The sequence below is a fragment of the Staurois parvus genome, unplaced genomic scaffold (genome assembly GCF_062004578.1).
Source record: "Staurois parvus isolate SC_StPar_1 unplaced genomic scaffold, SC_StPar_1.0 ptg000192l, whole genome shotgun sequence".
Lineage (NCBI taxonomy): Eukaryota > Metazoa > Chordata > Amphibia > Anura > Ranidae > Staurois > Staurois parvus.
In genome coordinates, this window is record NW_028317988.1 from 10,576,970 (window position 1) to 10,593,797 (window position 16,828).

The 16,828-nt window shown below is 41.7% G+C and overlaps 1 protein-coding gene across 1 annotated transcript in view; it reads right to left on the reverse strand.

The window, feature by feature from the left end:
- Positions 1-16,828, reverse strand: part of THADA (THADA armadillo repeat containing) — an 870,089-nt gene that overhangs the window by 130,413 nt on the left and 722,848 nt on the right. Inside the window, exon 36 of the mRNA XM_089677843.1 lies at positions 731-862. Within this exon, the coding sequence (XP_089533969.1) occupies positions 731-862 (132 nt within the window). The remainder of the gene's footprint in view (positions 1-730; positions 863-16,828) is intronic.

The following is a 16,828-nucleotide window of genomic DNA, read 5'->3' on the forward strand; positions in this document are numbered from 1 at the left end:
TTTAAGATCGTACTTCAAATAGGTTGCTAGGACTATATGAACCGTGTAGCTGGGAATATGAGTTGTAAAAGAATGAGAGTTCCAGCAACACATCAATTCCAGGGACACAGACCAATAGCAGTTATCTAGTAACATACACAAACACCAAAGAAAGGCACTCTTATGTAAACAAAGTACATGTAAACCCTCACCTTGTAAAAGAACCTATTCAGTTCAAAATATAAATGAAAGGCAACACATTTGTATATAGATATAAAAAAAATTACAAAATACCTTTTTTATAAGTGATCCCATTCCCTCTGCTCTCAGCTGCATAAGGAGCTCAGGGAGGAGAAACGGCAGCACACTGGTCTTCCCAGTGAATGGCTGTGCAGGAGGAAGGAGTGTCACCAGAAGTCTGATCATTGGAGGAGAGCAGGCTAAGTTCCCAGCACAGCTAGAAAACTGACCACGCTCTGCTTTCATGCCTAGAGTGGTCAGTTTTTAACAGTAAAGCAGAGGGACTGGCGGAATGCCAGGGATTTGACAAAAAGGAAGCAATACAAAGAGAACAGGATACTTTTTTCATAAAAGCACATGGTACAGCAGGCACATATCAGGAATATGAAATGTTGGGTTTACATATTCCTTAACATATGTAGCTGATATTGTAGGCTTGGCAGAAAGCCGAGGACTATGGAAGGATTAGAGAGGTGATTTACCATGACATGGCATGCATGGAGAAGCCTACCTGTTCCTGAAAGTTTGTTTTTCTGAGTGTGATAAACACGGATGATGTCCACCATCACTTCTCGGACATCCGGATCCTCATTTTGCAGCAGCTGCACTACACACATCCATAGCTGTAAAGTATCTGATATACCTGAAGGACAAAAATAGATGTATTAGATTACAGATAAAAAAAACCCTGAAATATTCAGAAGCATCTTTTAAGGCTTCATTGTTTTGTAAATATATTAAAATAAAATAATGTGACCCTAGATCAGGAAGTCATGACACCATATCCCACATTTTTTTTTTCAGATAAATCACTAAACCAGCAAAACAGGAGATTTTTAGGTGACAATTTATATACTGGGGTGACATTCAGCCTGGGTTCACATATATGCAGTGCGGTATATCGCATGTAATAATAATAGTAGTAAGCAAACTTAAATAAATAAATAAATAGACAAAAATATAAAGTCCCAAACACCTAAAGTCCAAAGTAAAGTCCAAATGTCCAAAAAAAATCTTTGCAAGTGATTTCCCAATAAATCTTTCTTCCCGGATCAGATTGGTGGTATACTCCAGAGAATCTTCAAATACATTGAAATTTGATGAAAACAGCTTCCATGTAGTGAGATAGTCCAAAAAGACCCCACTCCTTAGCGGTAACTCTTTTTAAATCCCCTTATCACTCAGAAGGAGAGCCAGGCAAACGTGGAAGTCTCCAGGGTTGGAAAAACCGCGTGTTCCAGAACCCAAAATGGCCGCCACGGCACTTCCGGAAAAACGTCAATACGTCACGTGCCCCAGGCGCATTTCGTCACATCCGGACTTTTTCAACAGGGTATATTGCATGTGATTCACAAAGGAACCGAACCACATTCCTGTGCAAATCACATGCAATTTGTGTGTGGTGCGATTGGATCTATACATTTTGTATGGCTCTAATCACACTGCATCCGTGCCATAAACATACAGGGCTCTTTTTTTGGTCCGCAATAGAATTGGATTGCATAGGTATTCACCTATGCGATCCGATTCTGCACATCGCACTGCATTTTGCAGACCGCTTTCGTGGTGTTGTTAACTTAACATACAGACCCGCAGCGGTTCGCATGAACGGGATGCGATTCTGATGCTGTGTGGAATTTGCACAGAAAACGCTGCAAATTCCGCACCGCATCAGTGCGAACCAGGGCTTAATGTCTAAAATATCGATTTTTATTTACAATTCTATTTAAGTTCAGAGCTTCATAAAATACATAAAAAGCAAAAAAAGACTCATTTTCCCTTGAAAACATTTTTTTTGTATTTGTGAAATAGTGGTTTTATATGGCGCTGTAAAAAAAATGGATGGTGCTGACCAATCAGATGCCGTCTAGTCCGTACTGTCATCCCTGCAAGGACAGGAGAGAAAGATGGTTCACAGGTCTGGGGATTTGAAATCCCCATGCCTTTCTCTCCTCTCCTCTCGCCCAAACTGTCATCCCTGCAAGGAGAGGAGAGAAAGCGGAAGGAATTTCAAATCCCAGTTGCTTTCTCTCCTCTCCTACCGCTAAGAATGTAGACCATCTACTTCCATAGTATACATCCCCAGGCTCCAACTCTCCACTTAGCATGGGATGCCTGCAAGGAGGTTTCCAATGACAAGCCTTGGTTTCCACAGAAGCAGTGGGAAAACCGCATGCGATTGAGACAAGAACCGCATTCCTGTTTAATTTGCATGCTAATCTTTGCGGTGCAATTTGTATTGATGCAAATTGCGCTGCAAAGTATCGGTTTCTGGTATCAGAAGCATTTTCACAAGTACTTGTACTACTCAGTGTCGGTGCATCCTTAATATTTACATTGGTCCAAAGTAACTCTAAAAGTTACCACATCTGGAATTCAGCTTAAAACAACCGTCATGAATATCAATTTGGCCAAAAAAGAATATCTTGCAATAGAAGAGTATAAATACTTCACTTTCCCACTGCCCGTTAAAGTGGAATTATCTTCTGAAGTCTGTAGAGAAGCCAGCACTTCTAGAAGTGTTGATCTCCTGGGCCCAACTGTGGTTCTTCACATCGACCCCAGGTCACTATTGTGTCCCATAGAGGCATGGAGATGAGTATGAGGAACCAACCCAAAACCAAAGTTGTTTCCAAAACAGGAATAACAAGAATATCATAACAAGAATATCTTGCAATAGAAGAGTATAAATATTTCACTTTCCCACTGCCCGTTAAAGTGGAATTATCTTTTGAAGTCTGTAGAGAAGCCAGCACTTCTAGAAGTGTTGATCTCCTGGGCCCCATTGTGGTTCCTCACATCGACCCCAGGTCACTATTGTGTCCCATAGAGGCATGGAGATGAGCATGAGGAACCAACCCAAAACCAAAGTTGTTTCCAAAACAGGAATAACAAAAATATCTTGCAATAGAAGAGCATAATTATTTCACTTTCCCACTGCCCGTTAAAGTGGAATTACCTTTTGAAGTCTGTAGAGAAGCCAGCACTTCTAGAAGTGTCGATCTCCTGGGCCCCACTGTGGTTCCTCACATCGACCCCAGGTCACTATTGTGTCCCATAGTGGCATGGAGATGAGCATGAGGAACCAACCCAAAACCAAAGTTGTTTCCAAAACAGGAATATCAGGAATAACAAGACTATCATAACAATTATATCTTGCAATAGAAGAGTATAAATACTTCACTTTCCCACTGCCCGTTAAAGTGGAATTATCTTTTGAAGTCTGTAGAGAAGCTAGCACTTCTAGAAGTGTCGATCTCCTGGGCCCCACTGTGGTTCCTCACATTGACCCCAGGTCACTATTCTGTCCCATAATGGCATGGAGATGGGCATGAGGAACCAACCCAAAACCAGGAATAGAGGGGAAATCTTCCACTTGTTTCTTTTGACCACTGTTTTGACTTTAGATTTGCTGTACTTCATATGCTGTATCTGCACTCATAAATTTAAGTTGAAGCCTTATTGATTTCTTTTTACAGTCCAACTTCTGGTATTGTGACAAAAAAAAAAACCTACCTTGGCACTGGTGCTCCCCACGCTGCAAGGGTTTAATTCTCATTAACATTTGCGCTATTCCTCGCTACAGCAGACTTCCACCATCTGTGCAACCAGTCCCTAGAAGCCACTTTTACAGGGCTCTCCGGGCCATGGTTGCACAATGATGTCATCAATACAATACAGGCCAACGCATTGTACATAAGGGCAGGGAGGAACTGCCCACAATCTAAAATATCAGGGAGCACAGGAGCAAGGAAAGAGGTATTACACGTTATATCTCAGGGTTAACACGCATTAAATGCTTGCAGTGAGCGTGTGTAGTTTTTTTTTTTTTAATTCCTGGAGTTGGGCATCAATAACCTCCCCTATTCTTGATGTTAATCTTGTGCAGTTAACAGCATTCTCTGCTTGGAAGAAGTGGAGAGCATGAAGTCACTGCCCTTCCTCTCCACCTCATCCATTCAGAGAACACTTTGCACTCACATAGAAAATACAAACCATTCTTTGAATGGGGCTAGTGACAAGAGACCAACCTCCTGTGTTCAGACTGCAGCAGGGCAGTTGCTCGAAACACAAGACCTGGAACTTACTGGAGATCACTGGAATAGTGGTGTCTACTTTCTTTGCTTTCCAGCTTCTAGTGGCATTGGCCAGATGCATAGTTACATTGGACCAAGCTGGACCAAGGTTTGAACAATGTAACTATACATTACTATACAATAAAATATCTAGAATTCTTCTTTCAACATAGTATGCAGATCTTGGAAACCTACAAAAATACAGAGCACTGCTCTCCTAATTTTTATGCATTTTGTATCTTTGTCAGGGGTCTTTGTCAACAGAACTGCTCATACAAGGAGAACACTTTGTATATTTACCAAAGAACTTAACCCCTTCAACCAACCGGAGGCTTGCAGTGTTGCCCAGGGATGGACGCCTCCAGGGATCATGTTAGAGGAGAATGCTTTGATGTTTGTGTTGCCCAGGGGACAGGGAGCTTAAAGTGCAGCAATGCTTGGAAGAGGGGGCATTTTTAAATAAACTGTTTCTGTTTGTTGAGCCCTATTCCTCTGAAGTGTAGTTTTCTGATGTTGAGCAGGCGTTTCAGGAATAGAAGTGCTTTATGAGAAATGTACAGCTTCTATAAATAACATACAGCGGCTTCACAAACTACCCAAACAACATGCTTTATGCAGGGCAGACTGTCGGGAGTTTAAAGATCAGTCCGAAAATATAACACGCGGTGCACTCGGGGGACTGAACTGCCATATTTTACCCTGAGCTGCTCCAGACAAAACCAATTGGACTTGGATCAAATGTTTTAAAAATAAGAGAACTCCTATTTCATTAAAAAATTATATAAAATCTATAATCTGGAGACAAGTCATTTGCCATTTTGAAATTATTATTATTATTATACAGTATTTATAAAGCGCCAATAGTTCGCTCAGCGCTGTACATTACAAAGGGGGACAGAACATGTGACAGAACAATACCAATACAATGCAAAACATGAGGGGATTGAGGATTGAAATGATTGTTCCACTTGGCCTTCTAAATCACATCCCCCCACCTCAAAAAATAAATACATAAAATGACACTTCCCTGCAGCCATATCTACCTTGCCAAAAGTAGCGCACACCTCCCCAAAATGTAGTTTTTTGTTTATGTGATTGGCTCACCACTGCTTTTTTCTAGCAGTTTTTCCCCTTTTTAAAACACACTGTGCGACTATTGTAGCAAACCCTCGCACATAGCACTCAGGAAGAAAGTCACAAGACTGTAAGCATCAGTATTTGTAGAACAAGAAGCCCCCATTCACACTTAGGGTGCAATCACACTGGCAGTTTGAATCGGTCCTGGGCTGTGTTTGTGTAGAATGAGTGCTCTGAACCACCTCCAGGATCGGTTAGACGTACCACGTCTAGGACCACTTGGAAAACATAGTTCACTTGTGGTGCGGTGTGGTTTGCTTCAGTGTGAGTTCCAACCATGCTGGAGCACAGTTCTCTATAGAGGGCTGTGTGCCTAAGCAGGAATCACTGGTCGGGTTAGCAGGAGAGTGTTCCTGGGGACACTTCCTTACAGTCCAGTGTGGGTGCAGACCAGTGGGGAGAATCAAATATGGGCATTGTTCACTTAAACTGACCCTAGTGTGAATGCACCCTTAAGCCGACCATACATGAATCAAAATCTGGCCGGTTTAGCAGAGAACGGCTGAATTTCGATCCATGTATGGCCATCCCAGGTTCCACACAAGTCAGTCTATTGATTGACTTGTGTACAACCAGCCTGTCGGGTTTTTCCCCCATGATGTAGCCAGCAACAGTAATCATTGTGTTTTCAGGGAAGGCCTCCACCAACAGAACACAATAACGCTGCGGGAAGGATTCCCCCATCACTGCAAAGCACGCATGGTTGCAGTAAAGAAAAATGCATAATCTATAACCTGCCTTAATGTGAGCATAGCCAGGCAACTTAGAGGCTTTTTTTTGGCAACTGGATGCTCATTTTAATGCACGACTTGTAGAACAGCAGCAGAATTGCACAATTTTGGTCCCTTAGATTTTTTAAGTGGGAGCGCTTGAAAAACAGACATTTTTCAGGCACTCCTATTAAAGTCTATATGGCCAAACATGGGCGCTTCTGCCCCAACAAAGCTCATGTACCTTTCCATGCTTCCCACAATAGGTGTCAAGTGACAGGACACTCAGGTGGGAATGGGCCCACTGTGAATAACTGGATTCTTCATCCTGAGCATTGTCCCACTTCAGGAAACATGTGACAAAGTGCTCATGTTTAACTGGGGGCAAACAGTGTATAACAGTAGAACCTTATTAGAAGGTATGCACATACCCCAAAAAGAGAAGAGGATTAATATTTATTTCAGGATACTGGGCATGACCATGCAAATGATTCCTTTTTACCCCTCTGGCTTACTGATGTATAGCACAGTCCAATATTTTAGAGCCATTTATTTCAAACCATACAGCTGTTGCATGTTTGTTTGAGGCTTGGGGACAAATGAGAAAGTGTAACCTAGAAGGTTATGTTGAGAAGAATAATAATAAACTTTCTTTTATATAGTGCCTTTAATGGTAGCTTCTCAAAGCGCTTTACAAAGAAAACAAAGAAGAAATACACAGGATAAAACAAAGGAAAAAAAGGACCCATTAAGTGAAAGCTTGTCTAAAGAAAAATGCTTTTAGATTTGATTTTAAGGAGTTTAGAGAAGATGACTGTCCGATGTTCCTTGGAAGAGAATTCCAGGGTTTTGGAGTATAGCAGGAGAAGGTTCTGTCTCCCATCTAGTGTAGGTGAGTAGGGGACACACAAAAAAGACCACAATTTGAGGAGCGGAGGTTACGAGGAAGGGAGCAAGTTGATAAAAGTTCCGATGGGGTACCAAGCCACGAAGAGCCTTATAGGTGAGCAAGAGGATCTTAAAGTCAATGCGAAACCTGATGGGTAGCCAGTGCAAGGACTCCAAAATAGGGGTGATATGGATAGGGACTAAGGGAAACAAAAAAACATCAACTGAACCACAGCATGTACTGTATACATGGATGCAACATCTCCAAGTGAGTTTCTAATAGTTGGAGCAACATTTAGGAATGTCAGTTCACTATACAACTTTAAGTACATCCTGGGAAAAGACAGGTTTTCTTCAGGCTGAGGAATGTAGGAAGCAAGTTGGGATATTCAGTATAGCATTGCACAGGTCCTATGGATATGAGAGGTTTAGCATGTTAAAGTTATCTTTTGTACGAGTAATAGGGTCGTTGGTTCGAATCCCAACCACGGCACCACCTGCCTGGAGTTTGCATGTTCTCCCTGTGCCTGCGTGGGTTTCCTCCGGGTACTCTGGTTTCCTTCCACACTCCAAAGACATGCTGGTAGATTAATTGGCTCCTGTCTAAATTGGTCCTAGTATGTGTATGTATGAATGTGAGTTAGGGACCTTAGATTGTACACCCCTTGAGGGTTAGGGACTGATGTGAATTTTTTTTACACTATGGGCAGCACAGTGGCTAAGAGGTTAGCACTTCCACCTAACATCACAAGGGTCATTGGTTCGAATACCTACCACACAACATATGGATTTCCTTGGGGTATTGGGGCATAGACATGCTGGCAGGTTAATTGTCTCCTCTCTAAATTGTCCCTAGTATGTGTATGTATGAATGTGAGTTAGGGACCTTAGATTGTACGCCCCTTGAGGGTTAGGGACTGATGTGAATGTACAATATATATGTAAAGCGCTGCATAAATTGACGGCGCTATATAAGTACCTGAAATAAATAAATAAAAACATACTGTATACAGAATTAAGAATTCATTAAGGACAAATGATACCTCCAAGGTTTTACTGGACCCTAATGAACTGATAATAGCTTGTGCATAAGTAAGGGTTTTTTTTTCTTTTTTTTTTAAACCAATCAGGAAAATCCAATAACTGAAAAGTAACTGACCACAAGTTAAAAACCTGCACTATTAAACTTCTCCAATAACAGAACAGTTAGGAACATGTTTCCATATGTTATCTATTTAAAACTGGTATTCATCTGTTAATTCTCAGATTAAGTGTAGGATTCTTAAAAAGAGCAAACCAGGAAGAGATTAGGAAGAACAAACAGATCCGTGCTTTATAATCTGAACCAGTCAGGGTTTTCCTTTTGTTATTCTGATCCATTAACTAATACACGGGAGAGGTTGCCATAGGCAGAGCTGTCAGCTATTTGTACGGCGTATTTGTCCTAGGCCTCAGCGACTCAGTAAATCTCTCCTCACCTCTAAAGTGTCATTTGCTTGTCTGCTAAGGTTTTCCTTCCATACTGGCAGTTGCTAGCAGTAGTATATTTATTCTGAATGGCTGTTTGGATCTTCACTTGTTCAAAAGAAAGTAGACAAAAACTGTCATTTTGATTTCCAAAATAAATAAATTAATTAATAAATAAGAAATGCGTTTCTGCCAGGGCTGGATTTCCACCATTGGAGTCTGGTGCCCAGAGTAACTCCCTTCTGCTAGGACCTCTTCTAACACACAACATTCTCTTGTTTTATTGTCCCAATCCGGCGGAGAATTTAGTGACATGAAGCTCAGTTCACAAAGCTGGAATTCATGTGTTACTTGGCATAAAGGTTGGTGTTTCCAGCCATATCACTGCTATTTTCACATTTCACTGTTATATATGGTATATAATGGCAATTCCAGCTTACGTTCGAGCCAAATTTGTGATATTATAAACCAGTGTTAAAAAAATTGTGCTTTGTGTCAAATGTTAAAACAAATCATTTAAAAGTGCACCTAACCCCAATTAATTTTTATAAACTTAAAAGTGTTACTAAACCCACAACAGTACCAGTCTGTATACACAGTAAAGCATCTTGTTATACACAATGTGGAACCCAAGGGGTTAATCCTCCTCATTGTGTAAGAACGCTGCTTGATCCTGACTTCTCTGATCCTCCCCATCTTCCAGTATCTCCTGATAAGACATTTCGTGTGGAGTCATTCTGCATATGCTTAGTTTGGTGTGTATTGCTAGAGAGGTTTTGCTTTTCTTGGGAGAGTGCATGTGATCAGCACAGGGCCAATCAGCACCGTCCAGACAGAGGCCAGGGGTCCTGCATCCTCCTAGAGCAGAAAGAAACCTCCTCCTACAAGCTTTAACCTCCTTGGCGGTATTCCCGAGTGTAGCTCGGGGTAACATTTCAGTACCACAAACGGTAACCCCGAGCTACACTCGGGAATACCATGCGGCACTGCTCCGGCATTTGTTCTTCACTTACCTTACCCTGCGCTCCTGTGATGTGTCCCCTGCAGCGTCCCCGGCCATCTCCTCCGGCCGATGCCGGCATCCGGCTTCTGTGTCCTGTCCCTGTGACGTCAAGACGTACGGGCGCCGCTGGCGGCGGGAAATTTAAAAATTTTAAAAAATTTCTTTTTTTTTTTTTTTACATTTTACCTAGTAAAACATTACTGTATCAAACCATTTCACATACATTTTGTCCCGAGTGCTTTGTCCTGTGCCCTGCCTGCATTTTGTCTGTTCTTTCTGCCTGGAAACTGAGAAATGTCCATGGCATCCAAAAAGTGTCCCTTTAGGTCAAAAGCGGTTTAGATCAGCTAGAGAACAGCGATAGTAAATCAGAACCACTTGCAGAATTGAGTGATAATGATTTGTGGGGAAATTCCTCATCAGACACTGAAAACGATTTTGCGACTTTGCTCAGCGATGTGCTAACTTGGCGCTATATTTCACATTTCAGTGTTTTTGGTTTGATTATATTATTAAATTAAATGTATTATTATTATATTATTTTTTATGATTATTTATTAAATTATAATTTCGTGTTTCAAATTTTATCCTACCCGGGATGTTTACTAGACTCTTGTTCGTACAGATTTCAGTGAGTTATTCCTAAGAATTACAGGCCTACAATAAAAAAAACTACATATTTCCATGCAAAAAAATGGTACCGCTTTCAGCACCAAAAATCGGAAAGAATCATACCGCCAAGGAGGTTAACGTGCTCGGCTGGACACTGATAGAAGTCACAAGACTTCTCTAACTGCGAAAGGGTTTTTATCAGTTTATTTTTACTAACATAATTGCATTTCCATGTTGCATGTGGGAGACCAGATATAGGGAATGCAGGGTCCGGGGAGACCAGATATAGTGAATGCAGGGTCCTGGGAGACCAGATATAGTGAATGCAGGGTCCGGGGAGACCAGATATAGTGAATGCAGGGTCCTGGGAGACCGGATATAGTAAATGCAGGGTCCGGGGAGACCAGATATAGTGAATGCAGGGTCCTGGGAGACCAGATATAGTGAATGCAGGGTCCGGGGAGACCAGATATAGTGACTGCAGGGTCCGGGGAGACCGGATTTAGTGAATGCAGGGTCCGGGGAGAGCGGATATAGTGAATGCAGGGTCCGGGGAGACCAGATATAGTGAATGCAGGATCCTGGGAGACCAGAAATAGTGAATGCAGGGTCCTGGGAGACCAGAAATAGTGAATGCAGAGTCCGGGGAGACCAGATATAGTGAATGCAGGGTCCGGGGAGACCAGATATAGTGAATGCAGGGTCCATGGAGACCAGATATAGTGGATGCAGGGTCTGGGGAGACCAGATATAGTGAATGTAGGGTCCGGGGAGACCAGATATAGTGAATGCAGGGTCCTGGGAGACCAGATATAGTGAATGCAGGGTCCGAGGAGACTAGATATAGTGAATGCAGGGTCCGGGGAGACCAGATATAGTGAATGCAGGGTCCTGGGAGACCAGATATAGTGAATGCTAAAAGATAGAGTTAGGGTTAGCGGTAGTTGTTAGGGTTAAAATGCTAACCCTAACCCAAATAATTATTGCTAACCCTAATAATTACTGCTAACCCTAATAACACAGGTCTGCGACTAAAAAGCTGTTTGATTATTTTCATCTAATTTCCATGTATTTTGGTGTGATGAAAACAAATAAAATATTTAAAAAACTCCTAGACGTCATGACTTGCCACAAAATGCAAAATTGTCTTCAAATTTATCAAATTTTTTTAATTTTTGGTATTTTTTTATATTATGGGTTTTTAACCAAATTTAAAGTCCAAATTACTATTAATTAATTCACATAAGTGCATTTAAGATATAAAATGCCAAAAAAACCTTAAAGGGGTTGTCTGAGTTATGTAAAAAAAATATAGCACTGTAAATCTGATGGTCAGCAATATATACATAAGCTAAGCAAGTTTTAGGGGAAAAAAAATTCTATTTCCTCATTTCCCTAGTTCTCTTCTGGCCCTTTGTTGTTATTTGCAGGTAAACAATCTCTGCTCCTCCCCCCCTACAAAGGGGATGAATACAAGTGCTGCTCTGAGTGACATGTCTGACTACTGGGATACTCAGCAGCATGCTGTATGTGTAAGCCTCAGCCCTGTGTCTGTGCTTCTAATGGTAGAAGGGGTTAATCTTTCCTGAAGAATCCAGTGGGTGGGATACCAAATACCCTTGTTTTCTGTGTCTATGGGACAGTCGAGACCGACAAAATCACTGGACCAATTAGAGTTGGCAGCCCGGGGTGCTAACAGTCGGTGAAAAAAATGTCCTCCGAGAAACTTTGGTACCTTCCCATAAAGTTCTTCTACCACCTCTCCACATAAAATTGGGATTGATGAAGCAATTCGTAAAATCACTTCCAAGAGATGGAGAATGCTTCAAATACTTGGTCACCAAGTTTCCAGGCCTGTCGGAGGCAAAATTGAAGGAAGGTGTGTTCATCGGACCAGACATTAGAAGGCTTATAGTTGATCAAGAGTTTGTCAATAACATGACGGATCCTCAAAAAGAAGGGTGGATTGCATTTAAAGAAGTCAAACAGAATGATGGCAGACTACTGTTGGATGCTTCAGGGAGACATTCCAGATGCTACTCACAAGCGTAAATGCACCAAGAAGAGCCTCACAGGGAAGAAGAATCGAGTTTAGTGTGTGTAGGTGAGCTCATTTCAGTTCAAAAAAGGATTTTCATGAAAAAAATTGTAATAAAACTTTAATTTTATAAGTCTAGTTCCATTTATTTTGAGGTATTGCCATATTTAACATAGTTACCTAAATTGTTAGGAAACGTGATGTCCTATGACAAAATGGAGGTAATTTTCGGATTCAGCGCACCAAAAAACATAAAGATTACGTGGAATAACCAAAACAGCTCTTGAAAAAAATCTTTTTGCAGACCTGTGTAATTACTGCTAACCCTAATAATTACTGCTAACCCTAATAATTACTACTAACCCTAATAATTACCGCTAACCATAATAATTACCGCTAACCCTAATAATTACTGCTAACCCTAATAATTACCGCTAACCCGAACCCTAATAATTACCGCTAACTCTAACATTTAACCCTAACATGCAACTTTGGGCACATAAAGGTTCCTGCACTACTTTGATGCCACTTTGATACTACTTTGATGCTACTGGAGTGCCAGATTGTGTAAAGTCACATCAAAGTTGCACTACATGAACAGAACTGTCATACTTTCCTTTTAAAAAATGCAAAACGTGGCAAAAACACGTGTTCAAAAAACGCAAAACGCACCTCAAAATGTGCCGGAAAAAGGCATTAACCTCAACCTACAAGGATGTGGAGTTTGCCTTAGACTGTGCATTTTCTAAACATGCATCATAGATGCAGCATGCAGGACTTTGATGCGCTTTCTTGAAGATGCACCCAAACTGCACTGCACCGGTGTGAACCCACTCTAAGCCCCTCATCAGTTAATGCTGTATTGAAAAATAAATATCCAATCTATATTCCCACTTTGACTTAACTTCAGCCTCACACCCCAATCGCATCAGGTGCAATTTGGCATGTGATTTGCATGCCATGCGACTTGCAAATCGTATGTCAAGTCGCACCCTATTGTCCGCTATTAGAGCGGTCATATTGGTGAGGTTCTGACTTGGCTGGAGCCGCACCAATTTCTAAAATAGTGCATGCACTACATTTGTTGTGATTTGCAAGACATCTGTGTCAGATGTCTTGCAAATCGTAACTGAAATTGGCAGGTCACCCGATTTTGAAATCGTGCAACTTCACAGTAAGTCGCACAATTTCAAAATCGGATTTGATGTGACCGGGGCCTAAGTCACATGACCCTGCAGTGCTGAATCTTTTCCCTCTTCTGTTTACAGGTCCTTCTGGGTGTCCACGCCAGTGTTTCCCAAACTTTTTTCAGTCAAAGCACCCTCTAAAATTATGGACAGTCTGGAGACACTCTTCAAAATTATGGACAGTCCCGAGACACTCTTCAAAATTATGGACAGTCCCGAAAGACTCTTCAAAATTATGGACAGTCCCGAAAGACTCTTCAAAATTATGGACAGTCCCAAGACACACTTCAAAATTATGGACAGTCCCGAGACACACTTCAAAATTATGGACAGTCCCGAGACACACTTCAAAAATTACGGACAGTCCCGAGAGACTCTTCAAAATTACGGACAGTCCCGAGAGACTCTTCAAAATTACGGACAGTCCCGACAGACTCTTCAAAATTATGGACAGTCCCGAGAGACTCTTCAAAATTATGGACAGTCCCGAGAGACTCTTCAAAATTACGGACAGTCCCGAGACACTCTTCAAAATTACGGACAGTCCCGAGAGACTCTTCAAAATTACGGACAGTGCCGAGAGACTCTTCAAAATTATGGACAGTCCCGAGACACTCTTCAAAATTATGGACAGTCCCGAAAGACTCTTCAAAATTATGGACAGTCCCGAAAGACTCTTCAAAATTATGGACAGTCCCAAGACACACTTCAAAATTATGGACAGTCCCGAGACACACTTCAAAAATTACGGACAGTCCCGAGAGACTCTTCAAAATTACGGACAGTCCCGAGAGACTCTTCAAAATTATGGACAGTCCCGAGACACACTTCAAAATTATGGACAGTCCCGAGACACACTTCAAAAATTATGAACAGTCCCGAGAGACTCTTCAAAATTACGGACAGTCCCGAGACACTCTTCAAAATTACGGACAGTCCCGAAAGACTCTTCACAATTATGGACAGTCCCGAGAGACTCTTCAAAATTACGGACAGTGCCGAGAGACTCTTCAAAATTATGGACAGTCCCGAAAGACTCTTCAAAATTATGGACAGTCCCGAGAGACTCTTCAAAATTATGGACAGTCCCGAGACACACTTCAAAATTATGGACAGTCCCGAGACACACTTCAAAAATTATGAACAGTCCCGAGAGACTCTTCAAAATTACGGACAGTCCCGAGACACTCTTCAAAATTACGGACAGTCCCGAAAGACTCTTCACAATTATGGACAGTCCCGAGAGACTCTTCAAAATTATGGACAGTCCCGAGAGACTCTTCAAAATTATGGACAGTCCCGAGAGACTCTTCAAAATTATGGACAGTCCCGAGAGACTCTTCAAAATTATGGACAGTCCCGAGAGACTCTTCAAAATTATGGACAGTGCCGAGAAACTCTTCAAAATTATGGACAGTCTCGAGGCACCCCATTCTGTAAAACTGTTCTAATAGCTTTATATAACGCAGCAACATCCACACATGTAGGACACCCAACGTTAGAGGTAATTTATTCTTCCAAAGCAAAGACACTTTTGCACACTGGTACTGGCTAGTATTCCTATGTTTCTCTCCTCCCTCAGTTTTTTTTGCATCACTCAGCTACTGTGATCCCAGCACTGATGGAGAGGGGCAGGGGAGGGTAAAACAAGGATGCTGTGCAGGCAGCCGACATCCTTCTTATCATCTGATGATGTCATTGGTTGTTAGGACGCCAGCAGCTAGGTTATGATGGTGCACAATGAAAACTTCTGGCTTTGTGTAACTAAAAGGCAGGCTTGTTCCACCTGCTGGCTTGTATACAAATTTTGGGCAATTTTTAAACAATTTGCCAAGGCATCCCTGAAGAAACTGCAAGGCACCCTGGTTGAAAAAGGCTGGTCCACACCATGCAGACAGTGACATGAACGCTTCCTAATAGTAGCAGCAGCAAAGCTTTCAGAGGTGGGGTCCACTTGCATCGCTCATCGCCAGAAGAAGCATATGGGGGTAGTGAGGGTATCAGTGCCTGAAGACATAGCGAACTGTGTTTGGTCCACAGGGCAGGCAATCAATATTGAATGTGGTGCAATTGGAACTTTCAGAGAGGACTTCATGGGAAGGACTACGAAGATGTGTTTTTCAGGAACATTAGGGAGGAAGGTAAGTAATGCAGAATGCATTAGTGATAGTTCATTTTTGCTTTAAAGAAAACTCTGTGCTGGCAGCACTAGGAGAGTCACACTGCCCTCTCAAGCAGCGGATAAGCTCTCCAGCACTTCCCCCTGAACTCTTCTCTAATCAACATTGCTGTTCAGAGGGTCAGAGTGATGTTGGTTAAAGCAGTGTGCAGTGGTGTGTGTGTTGGACCACTAGAGATTTGGCTGTGTGAGCTCTGGTCTGACTCTCCCAAATGCTGCCAGCACAGGGTTTTTATTAACCCTTGCTGCAACACTTAGCTGATACGAAAAAAAAGAGTAAAAAAAGGAACATTCATAATTGTAAATGCAACTTTGCATTGCAGTAATAAATTAAAAGGGTATATTTTGTACAAGGAATATAATTTATAGTTTTAAGCTGTTATAAACTGGCCATAGATGGTTCGAATCTTGGTTGGTTCAGCAGAGACTGGCCAAGATCCGAACCAAGCATGGGCAGGCTGGATGTACCCAAGTTCATTGATCGATCAACCAGCTTGTCAGATTTTTAATGTGATCATTGCTAATGGCCAGGATGCCCCCCCCCCCCGTTGGGAGCACACAATGGCTCCATGGGAAGGGTTTCCCCATGAATACTGACTGTGTTGATTGGGGAATCAAGCAATTTTTTTTTCCTGCAACCAAGAAAATTGCTCCTTCTATGACCAGCTTTACTTCCTAGATGAAAACCAAATTTTGGTGACAATAATGATAATACAATTCTGGCTCTGTATTAACATGCCGATTACAACTAAATCACACTAATTTACCCAACTCAAAACACCCCCTCCCCAAGCTATTGTGTTTGATTTTTCATGAACCGAAAGGTGGTAACCCCAAGACCAAGCAGACAACGAATGTTATCACTTTGTACATGCAAGCTGCATCCGTCTCACTTCTGCCTTGGGTACCGGAGCACCTTGTCCCTGCACTAAGCTCATATATCATTAATAGCCAGCCACATACTGACAATGTTGAGCTGTTTAATCACAGTAAATTGGAAACAATCATCTCTACCAGTTAAGCTCCATATTCATATTAGGAATATCACACAACTTACAGCTTGTTTTGCTAACGTGCTAGAAAAGTCTGAGCCAATATGGCGGAGTTTTTGGGATGAATATATGCCAAATAGTTGATTTACTATATCTCATGTCTATAATTATAGGAAAAGATGCAACCGCAGAAAGGAAATATCTGCTTGCTTTGGGTTTGTTGCTTCGATAAGAACTTATGCCACATGCCATGCTAGAAGAAAATAGAGATTTGTGCAATACATTACATTTGTAATGTAGATGCTCTTATCTCTTTTTTT